This window comes from Oncorhynchus gorbuscha, linkage group LG10 (assembly GCF_021184085.1).
Source record: "Oncorhynchus gorbuscha isolate QuinsamMale2020 ecotype Even-year linkage group LG10, OgorEven_v1.0, whole genome shotgun sequence".
Taxonomy (NCBI): Eukaryota; Metazoa; Chordata; class Actinopteri; order Salmoniformes; family Salmonidae; genus Oncorhynchus; species Oncorhynchus gorbuscha.
Window position 1 is genome coordinate 69,668,438 of NC_060182.1, and position 24,410 is coordinate 69,692,847.

Here is a 24,410-nt window from a genome sequence, read left to right on the forward strand (position 1 = left end):
AACATGGTGTACCATGTTAACATCTGTTGTTGCTGTATTTGTAGTTGATTGTCAACTATAGAAATCATATAGAAAATCGTATGATGGCATACGAATAACTAGGGAGCATCTTTCAGCTAGCCTTTGTAGTGACCAGAAAATGGGTACTGGCGCTAAACATGAGACCCCATGTCTATACGTGTTTAGTGCGCCATTTTAGGGGCAACATACAAAGCTGCTTTTTGTTTTCAGTCCGTATGGTTTCTTTTAAAACCAGATCTCAGCCACCTGAAATCAGAGAAAGTTCATTCCATTGTCTCAGAGTGATGCCATATTTGCTGTTTGTGAAAAGCTCAATGGACCTGACCCAATGTGTAATATCATTCTAATGTCAAGTTAAGAGTTTTAAAAAAAACTATATTTTCTAATGTATAATGTTATGACCTTGTAACTTTGATCCTCTTTAATAAAAGGCTTGGATGTTATTCACGGAAGTCTTTCTTAGTACAGGAAGTGAAGTCAAAGCTGGGATCCTTAATTGGTGAAACCGCCACGTCTGTTTGTAATGTTACAACAACAAAGACGTTGCTGCAAAGCAATGAACACAGTTGTCCCCCTGACATCACTGCGCGTACGCTAGAACAGCAGTGTTCCAAACCTGCTGTCGCAACCTTCATGTAAGTCACATGAACTAAGCACAGACATGGTTATTGTTTGTGGGAGACAAAAAAAGAGATAAGAAGAATAACATGCTTAGAGGTCTGCATACTGTACACCCAGAAGTGTCTGCGTGTGATTACTACATGCATATGTGTGTTTGAGTGTGTGTGTGTGTGTGTGTGTGTGTGTGTGTGTGTGTGTGTGTGTGTGTGTGTGTGTGTGTGTGTGTGTGTGTGTGTGTGTGTGTGTGTGTGTGTGTGTGTGTGTGTGTGTGTGTGTGTGTGTGTGTGTGTGTGTGTGTGTGTGTGTGTGTGTGTGTGGATTTTTCATGCATATGAGTTCACAAAGAGGGTTATTCCGTCATGTATTTCACATTCAAAATCCCGGGCTTGGAAGGACTTGATGCAATGTGCTCCTGGTCAACATTAACAGATAGATAGTTACACAAGATAAAACAAGATCAAAGACTTGAATAAATGATTGAACTCAAGAATATCTTGGAACCAGAGACATGTAGGATTCTCATCTCGACACGCCAGCAAATAAGGCCATTTTTTTATGCCTCCCATGCTGGGCAGACAGATCAACGCACACATGTACACAGACACACCAACACGCTCACGCACACACACACACACACATGCACGCCAACTACCCATCTTCTCACCCACTCACATATAGCTTTGCCTTGGCCTCTCTCTCCTTCAGGCAGAGCTACAGCAGACTACAGACAGGTCGAGATCGCTCTCACACTGTGTCTAATCAGTGAGTAATGCTTGGCCAGGTACAGCCTCATCAAACATAGGCCTGCTCTGCTCTCCACTCCCCTGACCATAACTCGTTTGTCTGCCCCTTTTCACCCCAGCTTCAGCCTCGTTCATCAGGGCCCAGCGCTAAATTTAGCCTGACTCACTGCCTGTCTGCCTGGGGTCTTGGATGTCAGAGTGCCCGCATGGACTTGAAAAAGTATGCCAGGACTGTGATTTGTGCCACATCTAAAGAGTGTTTTGTCCACCAAACTTTTTCTCATGGTAGTATGATATATAAATGTTGCAGTACTATAACTTTGAGAGTACAACAAAAACAATCAGAGGCTGTCTCACTCGGTAAAGGTTTGAGTAAGGATTTGTAACTGACCTGGTATTGAACTCAAGTCAAATATGAGCTCAAAGACCATTCTAGCCCACTGAGCTTAAGCCTCCATGTTAGCTCTGGGAGTTAACAAGAGTCTGCAAGTCAGCAAAGTTACTCATCATCAACTGAGCACAGTTCACTACACCATCTCTGCTACAGAGAGGAAGACAGGACTGACCAGGGATACTAGCCGTCTACCTGGGGTATTTATACAGAGGTTGCTACATGGAACCCAAACGGGTTCTACCTGGAACCAAAAAGGTTCTACCTGGAACCAAAAAGTTTCTTTAAGAGTGTAAGGAAACATACTGTAGGCCCTGGTGTTAATGATCCAAAACACTAATTCATGTGGTGTGAAGAATACTGTATGGTGACATTTTTCATTACTGCTGAATGTCAGCTAGGCTTAAAGTGGCATTTACAATGTCCCACATGAGATCAATCAATTTTGCCCTTTTAATTGCCAAACTTAATCCACCACTAATCCAATAATATTCCCAAAACAAGTAGAGAGAATGGTGAGTAGGTTTGGAGACAAAGCCTGATGGAGCGACTGGAGGAGTTTGAGTTTGGTGGGCCTGGCATTGGCACCTCCCAGATATGTTGTCAGGGCCAACCTGCAGACTGGCATCATCCTGCCAAGCAGGCTGTCAGTGTGCCAGGAACAGAGCACAGCTGCCAGGCCAAACCAGCAGGCACTAATTCATCCAGCCACAGGGAGCCTTCTTCCTCCCCAAGCCTTCCCTGTGGCTATAATCAACCGTCCCCCACAATCTCCCACTTTTTTTCTTCAAAAACATTTGTGACAGATGATGGTGCCAATATACAGATGACTAATTACCAAAAATTCTGGTGAATAAACACATTTTCTTCTATTGACCAGCACGCCCTTTCCTCAAAGCCGCTAAGCCTATGAGATTCCCAGAGCCAGCAAGGCAAGAAACCTCACTGAGTAATGTGCCTTTGCATCTTCATTGATGTTTAGAAAAATTCTGCACAGGTACATTCTATTGTGCTGTCAGTGTCTGCTGTACAATTGGAGATACAGTAGATCTCTAATCTGTGGAACATCAAGTAGAGAGGTTCCATTCATTATCATGGATCTCTTTGACACATGACCATGTTCATATTTGTGAATAATTAATGTCCTATTTGTTTGGTCATTATCCCCCTGGTTTAGAACAAGGCTTTGAACCAAAGGGACTGCAATGAGGCCAGTTAGTCAGCAGTTGGTAAACTTAAGTCCAAAATGCATCAGAAACGTTCAGCTGGCATTCTGATTGTTCTAGATCTTCTCTGTTGACATCCCACTGTGTCCCTGGCCTCTACCCTGGTCTCAGGTTGGGATGGGAAGGCTACCACTTGTCCTCCAGTGATGGGCGTAGAGTTTCCTGGTGCCATGCCATAGGGTCCATCATCAAGGTCAAGTGAAAAGCTCCAGCCCTACATAGCAGACAGGCTGACAGACATGGTTGGTTCCTCTCTGGTCCTCTCACACCCCCTAAGGCAAGAGCCACCTCTCCCCATGTACATACAGGTAACTGCCAAAATAAAGGAAACATCAACATAAAGTGATAAAATGTCTTTATACCACGCTGGGTCACCACAAGCCATCAGAACAGCTTCCACGCGTCTTGGTATAGAATCTACAAGTGTCTGTAACTCTATTGGAGGGATGCAAGCAACACCATTCTTCCACAAGAAATTCCATAATTTGTTGTTTTGTTGATGGTGGTAGAGAACACTGTCTCAAGCACCGCTCCAGAATCTCCCATAAGTGTTCAATTGGGTTGGGGGGTTACTAAGCTGTATGGAATTTTAAGAAGGTCATAACCAATCAATCAAATGTATTTATAAAGCCCGTCTTACATCAGCTGATGTCAAAGTGATGTACATAAACCCAGCCTAAAACCCCAAACAGCAAGCAATGCAGGTGTAGAAGCACGGTGGCAAGGAAAAACTCCCTAGAAAGGCCAAAACCTAGAGAGGAACCAGGCTATGAGGGGTGGCCAGTCCTCTTCTGGCTGTGCCAGGTGGAGATTATAACAGAACATGGCCATTGTCATACCAAGGATCATTTAGCGATTTCATTTAGAATTTTAAGACCCCTTGAAGTATCAAAAAAACACATTGATGAAACATTCTTTGGGGTCTTACTGCTATTACATATTGAATAACAGATTCACTACATTGAATAACAGTCCCAAAAACAAATAAAATAGAAGTATATTCTGAAGTGTCTCTCCTATATATGAAATAAACCCATATTTTTGGCATTAAACAGTCTTCATAAATGCCAGGCGTGGGCAAATCCAGTCCTCCAGGGCCTGATTGGTGTCAAATGTTTGTGAGAGTCTCACCTTTGCAGAGAGGGGTCATTTTAGTGTGTAGCCCAAACGGTTCGGACGCTACAGACAGAATTTGGCAGATCAGCTGTACCGACTTCAGACGAGGCTCCTGACACTTGTGGAGCAAAACGGAGAACACCATGTTTGTAGGTCAAAGCGTTCAAATGCTATAGACGGTTTTGTGAGAAGACAGATTTGTGGTGAGGTCTCATGGACTGACAAACACCACTAGATCTGTTATCTTTCACTGGAGATGCGGAAGTGCGACATAGGCGGATATGGTGGATTGAGACACATCCAATGCAACAAAACATATCTCTAGCTTAAACTGACAGATTTTTATTGTGATTTTTTGTATAATACTAATTAGATTTTCATGGGGGCGCAGACATCAACCTTAGGGGGTTAAAGGCCTGGGTGCGAAACAGGGCATTTAATGCCAGTTGTACAGATTGGCACAGGGGTATTTGAGTACTATTCCGCAGGCCTGCCCTCTGCCCGGCTACACACGGCTCATCTGCTCACTCAATCTGTTCCCACTGTCGATGATTCAGTCTGCTCTGGCTGAAGGTCACAATATGGCACGGGCTTCTGGTGGAGAGAGAGGGTCCTCCAAAGGCCCCAGACAGCTTAGTCTCCAGCCTGCTGCCTCCCTGTGTACACAGGAGAGGAGAGGGAGAGATCACTGCAGAGAAGCCTGTGCAGATATTACACATTCAAGAACTTAGGCATGATGTACAATCACTATTTAGTATAGGGCCTTTAAACGCAAAGGCCCTTACATCTGAAGGCTGATCATTAGGTTTGGTCACAGCTCTCCTCATGTCCTGGTGGAGCCTGACTAGTGACCACAGGGATACCTTAGCTAGTCTTCAGTAGAGCATACTGCAATATTAATGCAGTGTTTTCATTTTTGCCCTACCTGAGTGGCCATCTGTGAAGCTTGGCTGTCCTCACATTAACTATTCATTCCTCTGTTGAATATGACCAGTGCTGCACAATGGGATCTAATCGTGTAACTCTAGAGAGAGAGAAAAGGGGAGCAAAAGAGGGACTATATATGTAGGATGAATGAAAGGGATCTTATGATAACAGAGTAATGTATTATACAAGCAGATGGAAGGTGTGAAATACTGTAGAACCTGATGATGTGTTTGTCCCTGTGGACAAGGATAATAAAGTACAGATTATTAGTTCTATTGTTTTCACATTTAACCAGGATTGGCAGCTAATGCTCAACCCGCCTACCTGCCTCAGTGCTCAGGTAAGACTGACTAATCAAAACTCCCCAACACTACAGGGCAATTAAATCACCCACCTCTGACTGACTCTGCTACTCAGGCAAAACCACAGACACCCAGGGGAGAGATGATGGCTGCCAACAGCAAAGCTCTCGCTGACACCTTATGCCAGTCATCACACCTAACGGCAGAGAAGTGTTCACTTGTGGAGCCACAACCACCCAGGCCTGATGATCAAGACCTGTCGGGGGGGGGGGGGGGGGGGCAGATGTGAAGAGTGCACACACACACACAGGGGGTGAGATGATCAAGTCAATGACCCGGACACCGCTCTCTGCTCCTCTCCTTTCTGCTCAATCTGCTTAATGACCGGCAAGCTGTGGGCAAGATAAGCGCTTGCCCAGGCGAGCGCTCAACTCAAGTGTGAATGTTAATGATGGTTTTGGCCAAGATGTGCTGGTGCAAACCAACAAACTGAATGATAATTCTAGAAAGAGGAGCTGAAAAGGAGAGGGTGGGACAATTCATTCCCCCCCCCTCTATGGTTAATAATTCATGAAGTCCTATTAATTATGAATCAATCTGTAACCTAACAATAGTCAAGAGGGATGGTGGTTTCCTAAGAACATTGACCCATTTTAAATAGGACAGCGGTAACATAGTAGAAAGTAGTGGGTTACAACCGTTGTTTTGGGTCCTGTGACAAAGGGGATAATATACAAGCCACGGCAATGAATAATGCTGTTGTGTGTCGTGTCACAATGCCTCTGTGATCAGAGGCATTCATCCAATGAACCTGGTGAATACGGTGAATACAATCGTGAATGTCTGTAGTAGAGGTCGACCGATTATGATTTTTCAATGCCGATAACGATTATCGGAGGACCAAAAATAAGCCGATACCGATTTTTTTATTTATTTTTGTAATAATGACAATTACAACAATACTGAATGAACACTTATTTTAACTTAATATAATACATCAATAAAATCAATTTAGCCTCAAATAAAGTTCCTTGCTAAGTTCCTTGCTCAGAACATATGAAAGCTGGTGTTTCCTTTTAACATGAGTCTTCAATATTCCCAGGTAAGACGTTTTAGGTTGTAGTTATAGGAATTATAGGACTTTCTCTCTATACGATTTGTATTTCATATACCTTTGACTATTGGATGTTCTTATAGGCACTTTAGTATTGCCAGAGTAACAGTATAGCTTCCACCCCTCTCCTCGCTGCTACCTGGGCTCGAACCAGGAACACATCGGCAACAGCCACCCTCGAAGCAGCATTACCCATGTACAGCAAGGGGAACAACTACTCCAAGTCTCAGAGCGAGTGACGTTTGAAACACTATTAGCGAGCACCCTGCTAACTAGCTAGCCATTTCACATCGGTTACACCAGCCTAATCTCGGGAGTTGATAGGCTTGAAGTCATAAACAGCGCAACGCACGAAAGTGCTGTTTGAATGAATGCTTACGAGCCTGCTGGTGCCTACCACCGCTCAGACTGCTCTATCAAATCATGTTTGAATGAATGCTTACGAGCCTGCTGGTGCCTACCACCGCTCAGACTGCTCTATCAAATCAGACTTAATTATATCATAAAACACAGAAATACGAGCCGTAGGTTATTAATATAGTCGAATGCAGAAACTATCATTTCGAAAACATTATTTCAGTGAAATACGGAACCGTTCCGGCATTTTATCTAACGGGTGGCATCCAAGTCTAAATATTGCGGTTACATTGCACAACCTTCAAATGTTATGTCATAATTACGTAAAATTCTGGCAAATTAGTCCGCAATGAGCCAGGCTGCCCAAACTGTTGCATAAACCCTGACTCTGCGTGCAATGAACGCAAGAGAAGTGACACAATTTCACCTGGTTAATATTGCCTGCTAACCTGGATATCTTTAAGCTAAATATGCAGGTTAAAATATATACTTCTGTGTATTGATTTTAAGAAAGGCATTGATGTTTATGGTTAGGTACACGTTGGAGCAACGAGTCCTTTTTCGCGAATGCGCACCACATCGATTATATGCAACGCAGGACACGCTAGATAAACTAGTAATATCATCAACCATGTGTAGTTATAACTAGTGATTATGATTGATTTTTTTACAAGTTTAATGCTAGCTAGCAACGTACCTAGGCTTCTTACTTCATTCGCGTAACAGGCAGGCTCCTTGTGAGGCAGGTGGTTCGAGCATTGGACTAGTTAACCGTAAACTTGCAAGATTGAATCCCTGAGCTGACAAGGTAAAAATCTGTGGTTCTGCCCCTGAACAAGGCAGCTAACCCACTGTTCCTAGGCCGTCATGGAAAATAAGAATGTGTTCTTAGGGTTAGAAAAGGAAAGAAAAGGAAAAAAAACTGCAAATCGGCATCCAAAAATACCGATTTCTTTCCGATTTAATCGGTCAACCTCTAGTCTGTAGTGGATGTGTTCTTATGGAAATATTGTATACCAATAATAGTCCCCCAAGTATAGATAGAATGGTGAGATTGTTCCTGTTGAATATATAATCAATTCCCATGTAATTAAGATGAGCGGTTTTGAAGGTTGGGTATTAAGTTTATAGTAGTTAAAGCATCCAGTAACTGAATGGAGTTTATTAATTGTATTGTTGTTTAACTGTGGAAGGAATTGCATCTAACACACATGTAGACACCATGAGCAAATAGTAGACCTCCACGTTCCTCCGGGGAAGAGCCACAACATGGAAACAAGTTTCTAGTAACCAATGAACGAACACAGCTGGAATTTCTGAAGATTGTGTTTGTCTGTGTCCTACCTTTCCGACACTAAAAATAACCATGCACATCCTGCTGCGATGTTCAAGGTGTAGTCGACTGTCCTTCTGGTAGGAAGCCATGAATATCGTGTGACAAGCGCCCTGTTCCTTCCTCTCGGGCCTGAGAAACAGGAAGTGGAGCTCATAATGCATTATTGTGACAGACAGGAAATGCAGTGTCCTCTAAAATAAGGGTCCCTCTCTACCCGTCAATGACCGGTCCTAGCTGTCTACAGCCCTGTGGTAGACCTCCCTCTTCCTGCACCCCTTTCTTCACATCAGCAAAACAGAGACTGGGGAGATACAGCCTCCTGAACAACTAGAACCAGAGTGTTTAGTCAGACCCTGAAAAAAAATCGACATCCCCTTCATCATATAGTAAAGAAAACGATGGATAAACAATGGGAACGTTGACTGTTTTATGACCAAAGGCAATGACAGACTGGTCCTGCGCAGTTCCAGGAACTGGAAGAGTATGGCAAACAATGGATTGGGCCATGTGATTTCTGCCAACCATACACAGTACACTTCATATGTACTGACTGACACAGCCCAACAGTGAAGAGAACCTTGTGAAAACCTTAATGCAGAAGGGCTCTTACAGCCACTAGTCAATGTCTCAAGGCTAAATTGATTGGAATTCTATTTTCAGTCACATTACTGGAAACAAGATGACAGTTTCAATTTGAAATCTAAAAGAAGCTCAAAAGGCCTAGGAGGCTAGGAGATGAAGTACAGAATAATCCATGATCTCACCATAAGTCTGCTGCAGAGGGACAAGAGAGCCATGAAAAAAAAGTTTTGATCAGTCATGGAATTTGCTGAAAACAAAACTGGCTTCCGATTTTCTTTTAAGTAAATGGAGAACAAGCTATGCCATTTTGGTGCAGGCTGTGCCTGCACCAAACTATTGCGATAGTCAGAACAATACAATATATAGTCAAAAATATCCCGATATGCAACTATTAATCTGCCCGCCATTCACTACTATCGATCCAGTCCCTAGCAGAAGCTGAGGAGCCAGTTGCTAAGAGAGATGGGTCTTTGTGCTCTGCTCCCTCCTAGTTAATTAATACTACTTTATCTGTTTCATGCCTTCAATGAGGGTACCTGGCATGAGCCTAAGCTGCTATACGTAGATAACCATGGCAATAAGACGTGATTAATGTGGGCCCCATTTGTACTGCGCGCGGTTTAAACACATTGATTTTTTGTCTTAATATCCTGTTGATCCCAAACTGCACCTCTGAAAATGAAATCAAAGTGGCTCTTTGTGGAACACGTGTGTAATATCTGCATTGCAGGATCCTAATTCAGGAAGCCCATAAATTAAGACATGGCTTTGTTTTCCTATGTAAAACATAGGCAGGTGTTGGGTACTTATGATCGCCAGCATCTGAACTTCTTGAGTGATTAGTGCTGCAGACAGGCAATATCAATTTCATGTCAACATCCTGCATTCATTCTGTGCCAGCTCTAATGGTTTTGCAGTCATCTGTAATCAAAGCAACCTTCCAGAAACAATGTTTTTCTTTCATTAACAGCACATCTATCAATGCTTTCCTGCGTTCCACTTCAATTAACAGCAACCATGAAGCCAAATTTAGTAAATTGATCATCCTAAGTTATATTGGGTACTTTATTCTGTGTTAGCATTTGTTTTACACAACTGACTATTGGACTTTGAGAAGAAACATTTTGAAATTAATTAATCATAAAAAGGTTTTTCTTGTATACAATATTTGAACTTGATGTGCTTCATTTGGCTGAACTATAATTCTGCTGGTGCTGCACAGATCATCCAGGTGTGGGCTGGTATGAATTAATACACTATGTTCTGTATTGTTATCAAAGGAATTAGTTGAACATAATCAGGCTGTAGCCTGACAGAATATTCCCTGTACGCAGAGGGGCTCATTACCAAGTGAAATGACTGCACTTAACAGATTCAGAATGTACCATTACTCACGCAAATCAGGCCAGAAAGAAAGAGAATAAATCAGAGTATTGAACTGGTGTTAAAATTAATTTTGTAAAGGAACAAGTGATGAACAGCAATTTAAAAATAGAAGCTTAAATAAACAAATGTACAGGTTAACCAGATACCATGGACACAACTCTAAATATCACTCATCCAATTATGTGATTGAAATAGAAGAGCAGTTAACTAAAACACCCAACATTGGTGCAATTTATATTGCAAACAATTGACAATTTACCGCCACCTAGTGGTCTTAGTAGAATAAAAATGTACAAGTAATTTTGAGCCAACCAATCCCAATCATAGGTGGCTCTTTCTAAATGAACTGAAGGAGAGACTGAGAGGAGAGGTGAGAACTTGGGGTTTCTGAATGAGGCCTCTCCCTGCACCAGGAATGTTTTCAGATGGCTGTACTGGGCTGGGTCTTGGGCCTGGGGGGACAGGCAACTCCACCCTCCCCACTGGGGCCTGGGTCTTCAGTCCTCCGGGGCTCTCCTTGGGGACCTGGGCTGCTGGTATCGGGAGAGCCAGGCCTCTTCCCAGGGAGGGGAACACAGGGAGAATGGCTGGTGTTGGGTCTTTCAACAGGGACGTCCCTCTGCCTGCCATTGTGTCCATCACTATCTCCAAGAGTCCTGGTGCTCCTGATTTAGCCACTGGGCTGACGACTCCAGACGGCTGTTTCCTGTAGCTCTGCTGGGCCTCTTGTGTCAGGGCACTGGTCATAGCATGGAGGTCAGAGGCCCCCAGGGTATTGCTGGGACAGGGTGTCTCTGCTGGGCCCTGCCCTGGTGCTGGGACTACAGGCGCCACTGCTGTGGGGACAGGAGGGTCTGGTTGTCTTTGGGTGGCTGTGTCCTGGCCCTGCGCATTCTGTGATGGGGGTAGGGGTCTGGGGTTGGAGCGCTCCAGCAGGCCCTGCTCAGTGACAGGGTAGCGGTCGACGGCCCACTTCTGGCGCTTCTGACGCATGTGCTCCAACTCACGCAGCTCCCTGGGCAGCTCCAGAACACTGCTCTGTAGACAGACACACAGCTGCCCATTAGCTTATATATCATCACAACACACAGACATTTATATTTCAGACCATTACTGCCATGGAGATCTATTCATTTTTATGTCACTAAATATTCTCTCAACATTGCCATATGGACAGTAATGAGTAAGTGGCTCTGGACGTTTGAGGATGTAAATACTATATCTGCATGATTGTGTTGGGTCGTGTGTGAAGCTCAGTGGCTCACCGAGCCGATGTTCTGCATGTGGACAGGTTCCTCTCGGCTGCCGCTGAGGTAGGAGTCCACCAGGCCTGTGTAGTCTGCCATGAGGGCATCCAGCAGCACCAGTCTCAGAGGCTGCAGGTGGATCACCGACAGGGCCATGACCTTCAGCAGGGACAAAGGGCAGGGACGCACGTACCACACCTCTTTGTCCTCCTACAGGTTTAGTACAGACACACCGATACAGTTTAGTAGACACCTTGTAAACCTTTAACACACACACAAATACAAGTCTTTCAACAGTTCTGTTCCACTGAGACAAAGACAAACACCACATCCATAATGCTGTGCTATGTTCCCTCCTTTAGGGTTCCGTACCTTGGTGATCAGAGACTTGATGTTGAGAGAGGAGAGTTGTGACGAGGACATCTTCAAATGTAGGCTCACCACCTTCGGTAGGGTACTGACCCTGTCTGGCAGGAAGCCACCAGTCTCTGTGTAGAAGCACAGGATATCTGCCACCTATGGAGAAATAACATGACTACATTGCTGTGATAAGGCAGGTAGGACAACACCTGGTATGATGCCTACAGGTAAGTAAGAATCCATTCATAGAACAACATGTAGGCTGCACACTCTACAGTATAGTACCTGAGTGTCAAAGACGTTGGTGAGATTTACTCCAAACTGAGCCATCAAACATCCGGCGAGGCTCCGGCAGTCATGAGTGACCTGAACAACAAATATATACAGACAGAAATTACAGGAGGTGGAAATGAAATGGGATAATATGTCAAACTCTCCCATCTAAATTAGTCACCTTTAATATGTGGTTATTTTCTAGGATCATGGACAGGCCGTTTTTGAAGGCCCGGGCTCCAAGCAACAGGATGTCAAAGAGGTACACCTTGTTCTTAGTGGCAATCTACAAAGAGACATAGTTCAGTTCAAATTTCCAACGATGAAAGGTAATAGATTGTGTGAAATAAAACACGCATATGTAAAAGCCTAGGTAGGAACAGTCTCTTTCCTCACCTGCAGCCAACAGAGTCTCTCGTGCTGGAACGTCCCGACCCCGTCAGCTCCTATCCCGATCACCTGCTGCTTCCGGATGTGCATCATCTAGGTGGAAAGAATGACCAAGCAAGGTGCTAGAGAGTTCAATCCGTACGCCCACAGGACAAGACACACCCCCTTAGGCTCCCACTAGATTCATTTCCCTCAACTGTTATCCACCTTTGTATGCCAATAGGCTATGTAATGTGAAGCTTACACCCAGGGGCTAGGTGATATGAAACTGTGATTGTGAGGGTTAGGTACTCACAGCAGGACCAAACTTCTCATGGAACTCATCAATGACCACAAAGTTGACATGGCTCTCATCATCGTCATCTGAGGATGGCAGATATCTATTTGTAATACTACATAGATCATATAAACCAACTAATGACAAAGGCTAATGATGCAAATCTATGGCTTCTACTAGCTAAACGTGTACAATATAGTATTTAACCTGAGGTCAACTCACTCAGTATGAGACCCTTCCTGTAAGGCTGGAACTCTGCCACTGTCAGGTGACCTTCAGGTCTGTGGTCACTGGTGTTATCTCTGAGCAGACAGTCTTTTGGTATTATTGCATGCAATACTAATGACAAATTAATTTTTCCGTGAGCAAAGTCAACTATTGTAAAATATGACAGATGAATACAAAGAATGATTCCATGGTTAGATAATGATGTCAATATCGGACATACCGTTCAGACTTTGTTACATTTGGGAATTCCACTGAAAGATAGAAGGGTAACTAATAGTTATACATAGCAGAAGACCATAGACGATTAGATTCAACTTGTAAAAGTAGCTAGTAATAATGACAGAAATAAAAGTGCACGATTCTGGCTGCCTACCATTGAGAATTTCATGTCCAAAGAATAGTTTCACTCCAGGGAATTTCCTTCCATTCTTGACATCCACAACTGAAAAATATTAAAGCCATACATTGCAGACTACTGGCTTAATGCAACAGTCAAATACTAGCTAGCTACACTACTGTTCAAAAGTTTGGGGTCACTTAAATATTTCCCCCAAGAATTGTCCTTTAAAATAACATAACATTGATCAGAAATACAGTGTAAACATTGTTAATGTTGTAAATGACTATTGTAGCTGGAAATGGCTGATTTTTAATGGAGTATCTACATAGAGTTGAAGTCGGAAGTTTACATACTTAGGTTGGAGTCATTAAAACTTGTTTTTCAACCACTCCGCAAATTTCTTGTTAACAAACTATAGTTTTGGCAAGTCGGTTCGGACATCTACTTTGTGCATGACAAGTCATTTTTCCAACAATTGTATACAGACAGATTATTTCACTTAATCACAATTCCAGTGAGTCAGAAGATTACATACACTAAGTTGACTACCTTTAAACAGCTTGGAAAATTCTGGAATATGATGTCATGGCTTTAGAAGCTTCTGATAGGCTAATTGACATTTGAGTCAATTGGAGGTGTACCTGTGGATGCATTTCAAGGCCTACCTTCAAACTCAGTGCCTCTTTGCTTGACATTATGGGAAAAATCAAATCAGCAACAATTGTAGACCTCCACAAGTCTGGTTCATCCTTGGGAGCAATTTCCAAACGCCTGAAGGTACCACGTTCATATGTATAAACACCATGCAGCCGTCATACCGCTCAGGAAGGAGACACGTTCTGTCTCCTAGAGATGAACGTACTGTGGTGTGAAAAGTGCAAATCAATCCCAGAACAACAGCAAAGGAACTTGTGAAGATGCTGGAGGAAACGGGTACAAAAGTATCTATATCCACATAACCTGAAAGGGCGCTCAGCAAGGAAGAAGCCACTGCTCCAAAACCACCATAAAAAAAGCCAGACTATGGTTTGCAACTGCACATGGGGGCAAATATTGCACTTTTGGAGAAATATCCTCTGGTCTGATGAAACAAAAATAGAACTGTTTGGCCATAATGACCATCATTATGTTTGGAGGAAAAAGGGGGAAGCACGGGGTGGCATCATCATGTTGTGGGGGTGCTTTGCTGCAGGAGGGACTGTTGCACTTCACAAAATAAATGGCATCATGAGGTAGGAAAATGATGTGGATATATTGAAGCAAGACATCAGTCAGGAAGTTAAAGCTTCATTACAAATGGACAATGACCCCAAGCAGAATCCCAAAGTTGTGGCAAAATGGCTTAAGGACAACAAAGTCTAGGTATTGGAGTGGCCATCACAAAGCCCTGACCTCAATCCTATAGAAAATGTGTGGGCAGAACTGAAAAAGCATGTGAGAGCAAGGTGCCTACACACCTGACTCAGTTACACCAGCTCTGTCAGGAGAAATGGGCCAAAATTCACCCAACTTATAGTGGGAAGCTTGTGGAAGGCTACCTGAAACATTTGACCCAAGTTAAACAATTTAAAGGCAATTTACATTTACATTACATTTAAGTCATTTAGCAAACGCTCTTATCCAGAGCGACTTACAAATTGGTGCATTCACCTTATGACATCCAGTGGAACAGTCACTTTACAATAGTGCATCTAAATCTTAAAGTGGGGGGGGTGAGAGGGATTACTTATCCTATCCTAGGTATTCCTTAAAGAGGTGGGGTTTCAGGTGTCTCCGGAAGGTGGTGATTGACTCCGCTGTCCTGGCGTCGTGAGGGAGTTTGTTCCACCATTGGGGGGCCAGAGCAGCGAACAGAATACTACCAAATACTAATTGAGTGTATGTAAACTTCTGACCCACTGGGAATGTGATGAAATAAAATCTGAAATAAATCATTCACTCTATTATTCTGACATTTCACATTCTTAAAATAAAGTGATCCTAACTGACTTAAGACAGGGAATTATTACTAGGAATAAATGTCAGGAATTGTGAAACTGACTTCAACTGTAGACGTACAGAGGCTCATTATCAGCAACCATCACTCCGGTGTTCCAATGGCACAATGTGTTAGCTAATCCAAGTTTTTCATCTTAAAAGAATAATTGATCATTAGAAAACCCATTTGCAATTATGTTAGCACAGCTGTAAACTGTTGTTTTGATTAAAGCAGAAATACAAGAAAACTGGCCTTCTTTAGACTAGTTGAATATCTGGAGAATCAGCATTTGTGGGTTCATTTACAGGCTCAAAATGGCCAGAAACAAAGATCTTTCTTCTGAAACTCATTAGTCTATTCTTGTTCTGAGAAATGAAGGCCATTCCATGCGAGAAATTGCCAAGAAACTGAAGATTCCAGAACACAAACTGGCACTAACCAGAATAGAAAGGGGAGCGGGATGCTCCGGTGCACAACTGAGCAAGAGGACAAGTACATTGGAGTGGCTAGTTTGAGAAACAGACGGCCTCACAAGTCCTCAACTGGCAGCTTCATTAAATAGTACCCACAAAACACCAGTCAACGTCAACAGTGAAGAGGCGACTCTGGGATGCTGGCCTTCTAAACAGAGTTGCAAAGAAAAGGACATCTCAGACTAGTCAATAAAAAGATTAAGATGAGCAAAAGAACAGACACTGGACAGAAGAATAGACACATTTGATAAAGAAAATTTGATTTGAACAAAATTTTATTTAATCGACTGGTCGATCTCCAAGCCATTCCTAGTCTTTCAAATATTTATGTAAAAAAATAAAGCCTTGCGTTCCCATTTGTTTCGCAATGTTGGTGGTAGCTGCACTTGATTCAGCAGCCCTAGCGCCGGGTAGGCAGTGTTCCCATTTTATGTATCTGAAGATAAAACGATGCCTACCGGGCAGGCCCAGAGAGCAAATCAAGTGCATCTATAGGCTGGCTAATTAGATAACTGCAGACACCGTGATCTGAGCTTCCTCAAGCCATAGACTGTAAAAAGAAACCTTGAACACACAGCAAAGTTGATAATGTGAGATTAACACTTATAACCATGACTAGTGAGACTCAATGAATACAGCGAAGAGCTGCTGTTTTATGAGTAAGTTTATGCTGTTATTCAGCACTGTCAACCCTTTGTTCAACAGTTTTATAAGCAATAAAAATGCACATTCGCCCAACTTCCACTCATGCTACAACCAGTACTGCAATGAAGGAGTATAACAACATGTTTTGATAAGAGTTATTATTTTCATCTTGTCTTTTAACGTCATAGAATATTTTACTTTCTCTGGTCATAGGAGTAACATGAAATGGTGCATGAGGCAGAAATAATGCTGTAGGACAAGTTTCGCCATCAGCTGGAAGACTCCCCTTTTCTCAGCGGATGGAGGGAGAGGAGGGACTATGAGTCGGGTGAGAGGCAGCCTCACCACTGCTCCATCCCTCCCCTCAGACTGGCCATCGGAAGCAGGCAGTCAGTCCAGTAAAAAACGAATATTATAGTCACTCAGCCATGCCTTGCAAGTAATACAACAAATTACATATTACCTGTGTGATCATATATCTAACATTTTTAAACCATTTGAAAAAGGTCTGAAAATAACATTGGGCAATTACAGCATAGCCAATATGCAGTGATAGGCCCAAGTAGGCTGTAGCCTACTATTTACTGAAAAGTGTTTAATTACTTAATGTTGCATGGGCTTACGTTTATTAAGTAATGTACAGAAAAACTGAGCAGTGGCTCTCGTTTTGCATTTTGACTCAGAAAATGATTGACTCCAAAAAGGTTGGTGACCACTGCTCTATAACCACTGTTATTATTACTTGACCCTGCTGGTCATCTATGAACGTGTAAACATCTTGAAGAACGACCTGGTTCTCCACCAGGCAGAGCCAGAAGAGGACTGGTCACCCTTCAGAGCCTGGTCCTAGGGTCATGCCTTTCTAGGGAGTTTTTCCTAGCCACTGTGCTTCTAAATCTGTGGGGGTTTAGGCTGGGTTCTGTACAAGCACTTTGACATCTGCTGATGTAAAAATGGCTTTAGAAATACATTTGACTTGGAGATGATTTTGGGAAACCGTCCAGGTCAGTCTCTAGCACACGCGCACACCTTTCTGGAAAAACCGCCTTTGCTGGCTAACTAACGTTAGCTACCACAGCAAACTTGCTGAGCTGAATGTGATCAGATACCGTGGAGATTCTTTGCAAAAAATATGACCATGTAAAACAGTTCAATCAAGATAATGCAAGTCAGTACATTAATTTTATAACTTACCGTCCTCTAAAATCACAGTTTTATTGGCGTTTATCCGTTGAACAATTCCAAGGAAAGTCGCAGTCTTGAGGGTCAATTTGATGCGCTTTCTCTTGAAGCTATCCATGAATTGAAAGTCGTCCATGGTCATCTTTCTAAACAACAATTGCTATGCTTGTTGTCCAATGTATCAAGCAAAGTTAAAGCTAATGACAGCGAATCAATCTCTGTCGACTTTTTTTTTAACCAACATGTGCCTTGACCAAAGCAGGTGCGAGGAATCAACTACGTGAACGTGATTGATGACGGCCAGGGGGTGGAGCGTGTGAGGGTCAGGCCATACAGTCGCATAGAGATGGGTAGCTAGAGAACGCAACATTATACATGTCCCATATGGCGTCTGCGAGGCCAGATGTAGTTACCACAGCCACAGTTACCCCGCCTATTTTTTATTTGTATTTTATTTAACTAGGCAAGTCAAATTATTATTTTACATTGACGGCCTACCCGTATTTTTACAAAGTATTTTCTTAATATATGATTTAAACCCAACCTTAGCCACGCTGCTAACCTTATGCCTAACCTAGCGATTTTCCCCCCTTTCATTTTATAACCTTAACATCACATAGCCAATTTGAATTTGTGGCTGTGGTAACAAGTGGAAACCGTGAGAAAATGGGCAGCGCCATCTCCATTCTAAAGTAGTCAATTTTCTTCCGCGACTACTTGAGTTGGGAAACAAACTGAAAGGTTCCAAACTTCCATCTCATGAGTATAATTCATTGGCTGATCCCTCCTGATGACCTGGATGGAATTATGTGATCCTTCCTTAACCCATAGGAAGTCCCACCGAGTTGACTACTTAAAAATGGTGAAAGACCTCAATGGAGCTGCTCATGCTAAAACAGACTTTTGGGCCCTAGAGTGCTCTATCTCTGTGGTTAGGCATCATCAGGCAACCTTCTTCTTCTATATAATGGCGGGCCACAAACAAACATTTAAGGTGCATGCCACTACCTATTGTTTAAGCTGGACCTTGCATGATGCTTGGCAATAAATACTCCTTTCAATATTGATTGTTGTCCATAACCATGCTTCCGTCTACAGTTTTTATGTAAGTAAAGTCATATCGTATATAAACAATGTAAAAAATAACCACAGCTATGATGAAAATAGGAAGTGTCTGTGTAATTGTAAAAAAAAAAAAAATAATACTTCATATTGGAGGCTATTTTGTAAATGACATCGCCAAAGTCGAGGATTGGTAGGATGGTCAGTTTTATAAGGGTATGTTTGGCAGCATGAGTGAAGGATGCTTTGTTGCGAAATAGGAAGCCAATTCTAGATTTAACTTTGGATTGGAGATGTTTGATATGGGTCTGGAAGGAGAGTTTACAGTCTAACCAGACACCTAAGTATTTGTAGTTGTCCACATATTCTAAGTCAGAGCCGTCCAGAGTAGTGATGTTGGACAGGCGGGTAGGTGCAGGTAGCGATCGGTTGAAGAGCATGCATTTAGTTTTACTTGTATTTAAGAGCAATTGGAGGCCACGGAAGGAGAGTTGTATGGCATTGAAGCTTGCCTGGAGGGTTGTTAACACAGTGTCCAAAGAAGGGCCGGAAGTATACAGAATGGTGTCGTCTGTGTAGAGGTGGATCAGAGACTCACCAGCAGCAAGAGCGACCTCATTGATGTATACAGAGAAGAGAGTCGGTCCAAGAATTGAACCCTGTGGCACCCCCATAGAGACTGCCAGAGGTCCGGACAGCAGACCCTCCGATTTGACACACTGAACTCTATCAGAGAAGTAGTTGGTGAACCAGGCGAGGCAATCATTTGAGAAACCAAGGCTGTCGAGTCTGCCGATGAGGATGTGGTGATTGACAGAGTCGAAAGCCTTGGCCAGATCAATGAATACGGCTGCACAGTAATGTTTGTTATCGATGGTGGTTAAGATATCGTTTAGGACCTTGAGCGTGGCTGAGGTGCACCCATGACCAGCTCTGAAACCAGATTGCATAGCAGAGAAGGTATGATGAGATTCGAAATGGTCGGTAATCTGTTTGTTGACTTGGCTTTCGAAGACCTTAGAAAGGCATGGTAGGATAGATATAGGTCTGTAGCAGTTTAGGTCAAGAGTGTCCCCCTCTTTGAAGATGGGGATGACCGCAGCTGCTTTCCAATCTTTGGGAATATCAGACGACACGAAAGAGAATTTTGAACAGGCTAGTAATAAGGGTTGGCAACAATTTTGGCAGATCATTTTAGAAAGAAAGGGTCCAGATTGTCTAGCCCGGCTGATTTGTAGGGGTCCAGATTTTGCAGCTCTTTCAGAACATCAGCTGAATGGATTTGGGAGAAGGAGAAATGGGGAAGGCTTGGGCTTGGGCGAGTTGCTGTTAGGGGTGCAGTGCTGTTGACCGGGGTAGGGGTAGCATGGTGGAAAGAATGGCCAGCTGTAGAAAAATGTTTATTGAAATTCTCAATTATGGTGGATTTATCAGTGGTGACAGTGTTTCCTATCTTCAGTGTAGTGGGCAGCTGGGAGGAAGTGTTCTTATTCTCCATGGACTTTACAGTGTCCCAGAACTTTTTTGAGTTACTGTTGCAGGAAGCAAATTTTTGCTTGAAAAAGCTAGCCTTGGCTTTTCTAACTGCCTGTGTATAATGGTTTCTAGCTTCCCTGAACAGCTGCATATCACGGGGGCTGTTCGATGCTAATGCAGAACGCCATAGGATGTTTTTGTGTTGGTTAAGGGCAGTCAGGTCTGTGGAGAACCAAGGGCTATATCTGTTCCTGGTTCTACATTTCTTGAATGGGGCATGTTTATTTAAGATGGTTAGGAAGGCATTTAAAAAAATGACGGGATGAGATCAATATCCTTCCAGGATATTATATCCCCGGCCAGGTCGATTAGAAAGGCCTGCTCGCTGAAGTGTTTCAGGGAGCGTTTTACAGTGATGAGTGGAGGTCGTTTGACCGCTGACCTATTACGGATGCAGGCAATGAGGCAGTGATCGCTGAGATCTTGGTTGAAGACAGCAGAGGTGTATTTAGAGGGGAAGTTGGTTAGGATGATATCTATGAGGGTGCCCGTGTTTAAGGCTTTGGGGAGGTACCTGGTAGGTTCATTGATAATTTGTGTGAGATTGAGGGCATCAAGTTTAGATTGTAGGATGGCTGGGGTGTTAAGCATGTTCCAGTTTAGGTCGCCTAGCAGCACGAGCTCTGAAGATAGATGGGGGGCAATCAGTTCATATATGGTGTCCAGAGCACAGCTGGGGGCAGAGGGTGGTCTATAGCAGGCGGCAACGGTGAGAGACTTGTAAAAGTTCAAATTGTTTTTAGAGAGGTGGATTTGTAAAAGTAGAAGTTCAAATTGTTTGGGTACAGACCTGGATAGTAGGACAAAACTCTGCAGGCTATCTTTGCAGTAGATTGCAACACCGCCCCCTTTGGCAGTTCTATCTTGTCTGAAAATGTTGTAGTTTGGAATTAAAATTTCTGAATTTTTGGTGGTCTTCCTAAGCCAGGATTCAGACACAGCTAGAACATCAGGGTTGGCAGAGTGTGCTAAAGCAGTGAATAGAACAAACTTAGGGAGGAGGCTTCTAATGTTAACATGCATGAAACCAAGGCTATTACGGTTACAGAAGTCGTCAAAAGAGAGCGCCTGGGGAATAGGAGTGGAGCTAGGCACTGCAGGGCCTGGATTCACCTCTACATCGCCAGAGGAACATAGGAGGAGTAGAATAAGGGTGCGGCTAAAAGCAATAAGAATTGGTCATCTAGAACGTCTGGAACAGAGAGTAAAAGAAGGTTTCTGGGGGCGATAAAATAGCATCAAGGTATAATGTACAGACAAAGGTATGGTAGGATGTAAATACAGTGGAGGTAAACCTAGGTATTGAGTGATGAAGAGAGAGATATTGTCTCTAGAAACATCATTGAAACCAGGAGATGTCATTGCATGTGTGGGTGGTGGAATTAATAGGTTGGATAAGGTATAGTGAGCAGGACTAGAGGCTCTACAGTGAAATAAGCCAATAAACACTAACCAGAACAGCAATGGACAAGACATATTGACATTAAGGAGAGGCATGCTTAGTCGAGTGATCAAAAGGGTCCAGTGAGTGGAGAGGTTGGTTGGGAGTCACGGCGATTTAGACAGCTAGCCAGGCCATCGGTAGCAAGCTAGCATAGGATGGATGTCTGTTGTTAGCCACCTCTTGCGTTCCGTCAGTAGATTAGTGAGGTTCTGTGTGGTAGAGGGGATTAATCCAAATCACACAACAACAACAAAAATAAAAACAATAGATATAGTTATAGAGGCCCAAGAAGAAAACATAATAATAATAAAAATAAATAAATTGTCCGATTGTCTATTCAGATAGCAGCCGGTAAGACAGCTAACGGTTAGCAGGCCGCAGATGGGCGTTCAGGTAACGTCGCGACGGAGGAGCCAGCCGGATCTCCTTCGGGTAGATAACGTCGGCAGTCCAGTTGTGAAGGCCCGGTGGGCCTCCGCGTAGGCAGTAAAACGGGTCCGGATAGGTGACTGCAGCCCCGGAGTGATTGATGGAATTCAGGAGTGATTGACGGAGCAGGCTAGTTCCGGAACAATTGATGTTTGCTCCGGAATTGACGAAAGCCGATAGTCACACGGATAGCAGCTAGCTAGCTGTGAGATCCGGGTATGAATGTCCAGAGAGCAGTTGAAATCCAGGGACATGGAGAGAGAAATTGGTCCGGTATGTTCCGTTCCGAGCCGCGCTGCGCCGTACAAACCTGGCGATAGATTTTCGAGCAAAAAGATAGCTGATGACCACAAACCGTGGTTAGCTGAATACTAACGATTTGCCAGTAAAAAAGCTAACTAGCTTCTGAACTAGTTTATGATTAGCTTATGGATTAGCGTCTGGGCTAGCTTCTGGCTAGCTCCAGGCTAGCTTCTGGCTAGCTTCTTGGAATTTATAGCTAGTTGCTTGGAGGATTACAGATTTGAGGTAAATAATACTTTTTTATAAATATAAATTGGTGAAGCGGGTTGCAGGAAAGTGTTTTGAAGATGAGTTGATGGAAAATAAAAATAAAATGTATGTGAAAAAAGTTGTAAATATATATATATACAGGACACGACAAGACGAGGACAAAAGACGTCTGAACTGCTATGCCATCTTGGTATAATGCTGACAGATAATTTGTTTGTTTGACATGGTGGGATGTTTTTGTGTAGGCAGTGGTGGAAAAAGTACTAAATTGTCAGACTTGAGTAAAAGTAAAGATACCTTCATAGAAAATGGCTTAAGTAAAAGTCACCCAGTAAAATACTACTTGAGTAAAAGTATAACATGATTTTGGTTTTAAATATGCTTAAGTATCAAAAGTAAATGGAATTGCTGGTGGGCAGTATTGAGTAGCTTGGATGAATAAGTTGGCCAAAGTAAACAGCCTGCTCCTCAGTATCAGTTGCTAATATATGCATATTAGTATTGGTATTGGATAGAAAACACTCTAAAGTTTCTAAAACAAACATTTATTGTGGACCTGGGATTCCTAGAGTGCTTTCTGATGAAGATCATCAAAGGTAAGGGAATATTTATCATGTCATTTCTTGTTTATGTTGACGCCAACATGGTGGCTATTGTGACAATTTTTCTGAGCTCCGTCTCAGATTATTGCATAGTTTGCTTATTCTGTAAAGTTTTTTTGAAATCAGAAACAGTAGGTGCATTAAGGAGAGGTATATCTATAATTCCATGTGTATAACTTGTATTATCATCTACATTTATGATGAGTATTTCTGTTGAATGATGTGGCTATGCAAAATCCCTGGATGTTTTTGGAACTAGTGAATGTGACGCGCCAATGTATTTTGTTAAATATGAACTTTATCAAACAAAACATACATGTATTGTGTAACATGAAGTCCTATGAGTGTCATCTTAGGTTAGTGATTCCTTTTTATCTCTATTTGTGCTTTTTGTGACTGCTATCTTTGGCTGGAAAAAATGGCTGTGTTTATTGTCGTTTGGTGGTGACCTAACATAATTGTTTGTGGGACTTTTGCTGTAAAACATATTTGAAATCGGACACTGGTGGGATTAACAACAGGATAACCTTTAAAATGGTATAAAATACATGTATTTTTGAGGAATTTTAATTGAGATTTTTGATGTTTTGAATTTGGTGCCCTGCACTTTCACTGGCTGTTGTCATATCGATCCCGTTAACAGGATTTCAGCCCTAAGAAGTATATTAAGCAAACCAGACTGCACAATTGTATTTGTTATTTTCTTATTGACGGATAGCCAGAGGCACACACCAATACATCATTTACAAACTAAGGAATTTGTGTTTAGTGAATCCGCCAAATCAGAGGCAGTAGGGATGACCAGGGATGTTATCTTGATAAGTGAGTTAATTTGACAATTTTTCTTTAAAAATTCATAGTATGGTTTTGGGTTTCAGGGAAAATGTATGAAGTAAAAAGTACATTACTTTTTTTAGGAATGTAGTGAAGTAAAAGATGGCAAAAACATAAATAGCAAATTAAAGTACAGATACCCCCAGAAACTACTTAAGTAGTACTTTAAAGCATTTTTACTTAAGTATTACGTACACTGCTCAAGAAATAAAGGGAACACTAAAATAACACATCCTAGATCTGAATGAATGAAATATTCTTATTAAATACTTTTTTCTTTACATAGTTGAATGTGCTGACAACAAAATCACACAAAAATTATCAATGGAAATCAAATTTATCAACCCATGGAGGTCTGGATTTGGAGTCACACTCAAAATTAAAGTGGAAAACCACACTACAGGCTGATACAACTTTGATGTAATGTCCTTAAAATAAGTCAAAATGAGGCTCAGTAGTGTGTGTGGCCTCCACG

The 24,410-nt window shown here is 42.5% G+C and overlaps 1 protein-coding gene across 3 annotated transcripts; it reads right to left on the reverse strand.

The window, feature by feature from the left end:
* Positions 1 to 4,444: 4,444 nt before the first annotated feature.
* exd1 (exonuclease 3'-5' domain containing 1) lies at positions 4,445 to 17,858 on the reverse strand. 3 transcript variants are annotated; one of them, XM_046366810.1, is made up of 14 exons: positions 17,528 to 17,858; positions 13,271 to 13,339; positions 13,118 to 13,148; positions 12,892 to 12,971; positions 12,688 to 12,755; positions 12,399 to 12,485; positions 12,184 to 12,288; positions 12,015 to 12,095; positions 11,742 to 11,885; positions 11,388 to 11,579; positions 8,163 to 11,160; positions 5,440 to 5,603; positions 5,044 to 5,142; positions 4,445 to 4,774 (listed from the first exon to the last, which is right to left on the reverse strand). In XM_046366810.1, the coding sequence occupies exons 1-11, from the start codon at positions 17,655 to 17,657 to the stop codon at positions 10,444 to 10,446; spliced, it is 1,704 nt and encodes a 567-aa protein (XP_046222766.1). In that variant the 5' UTR covers positions 17,658 to 17,858; the 3' UTR covers positions 4,445 to 4,774; positions 5,044 to 5,142; positions 5,440 to 5,603; positions 8,163 to 10,443. The 3 variants fall into 3 exon arrangements, with proteins under 3 accessions (XP_046222766.1, XP_046222768.1, XP_046222767.1); XM_046366812.1 differs by lacking the exon at positions 5,044 to 5,142; XM_046366811.1 differs by lacking the exons at positions 5,044 to 5,142; positions 5,440 to 5,603.
* Positions 17,859 to 24,410: the final 6,552 nt, after the last annotated feature.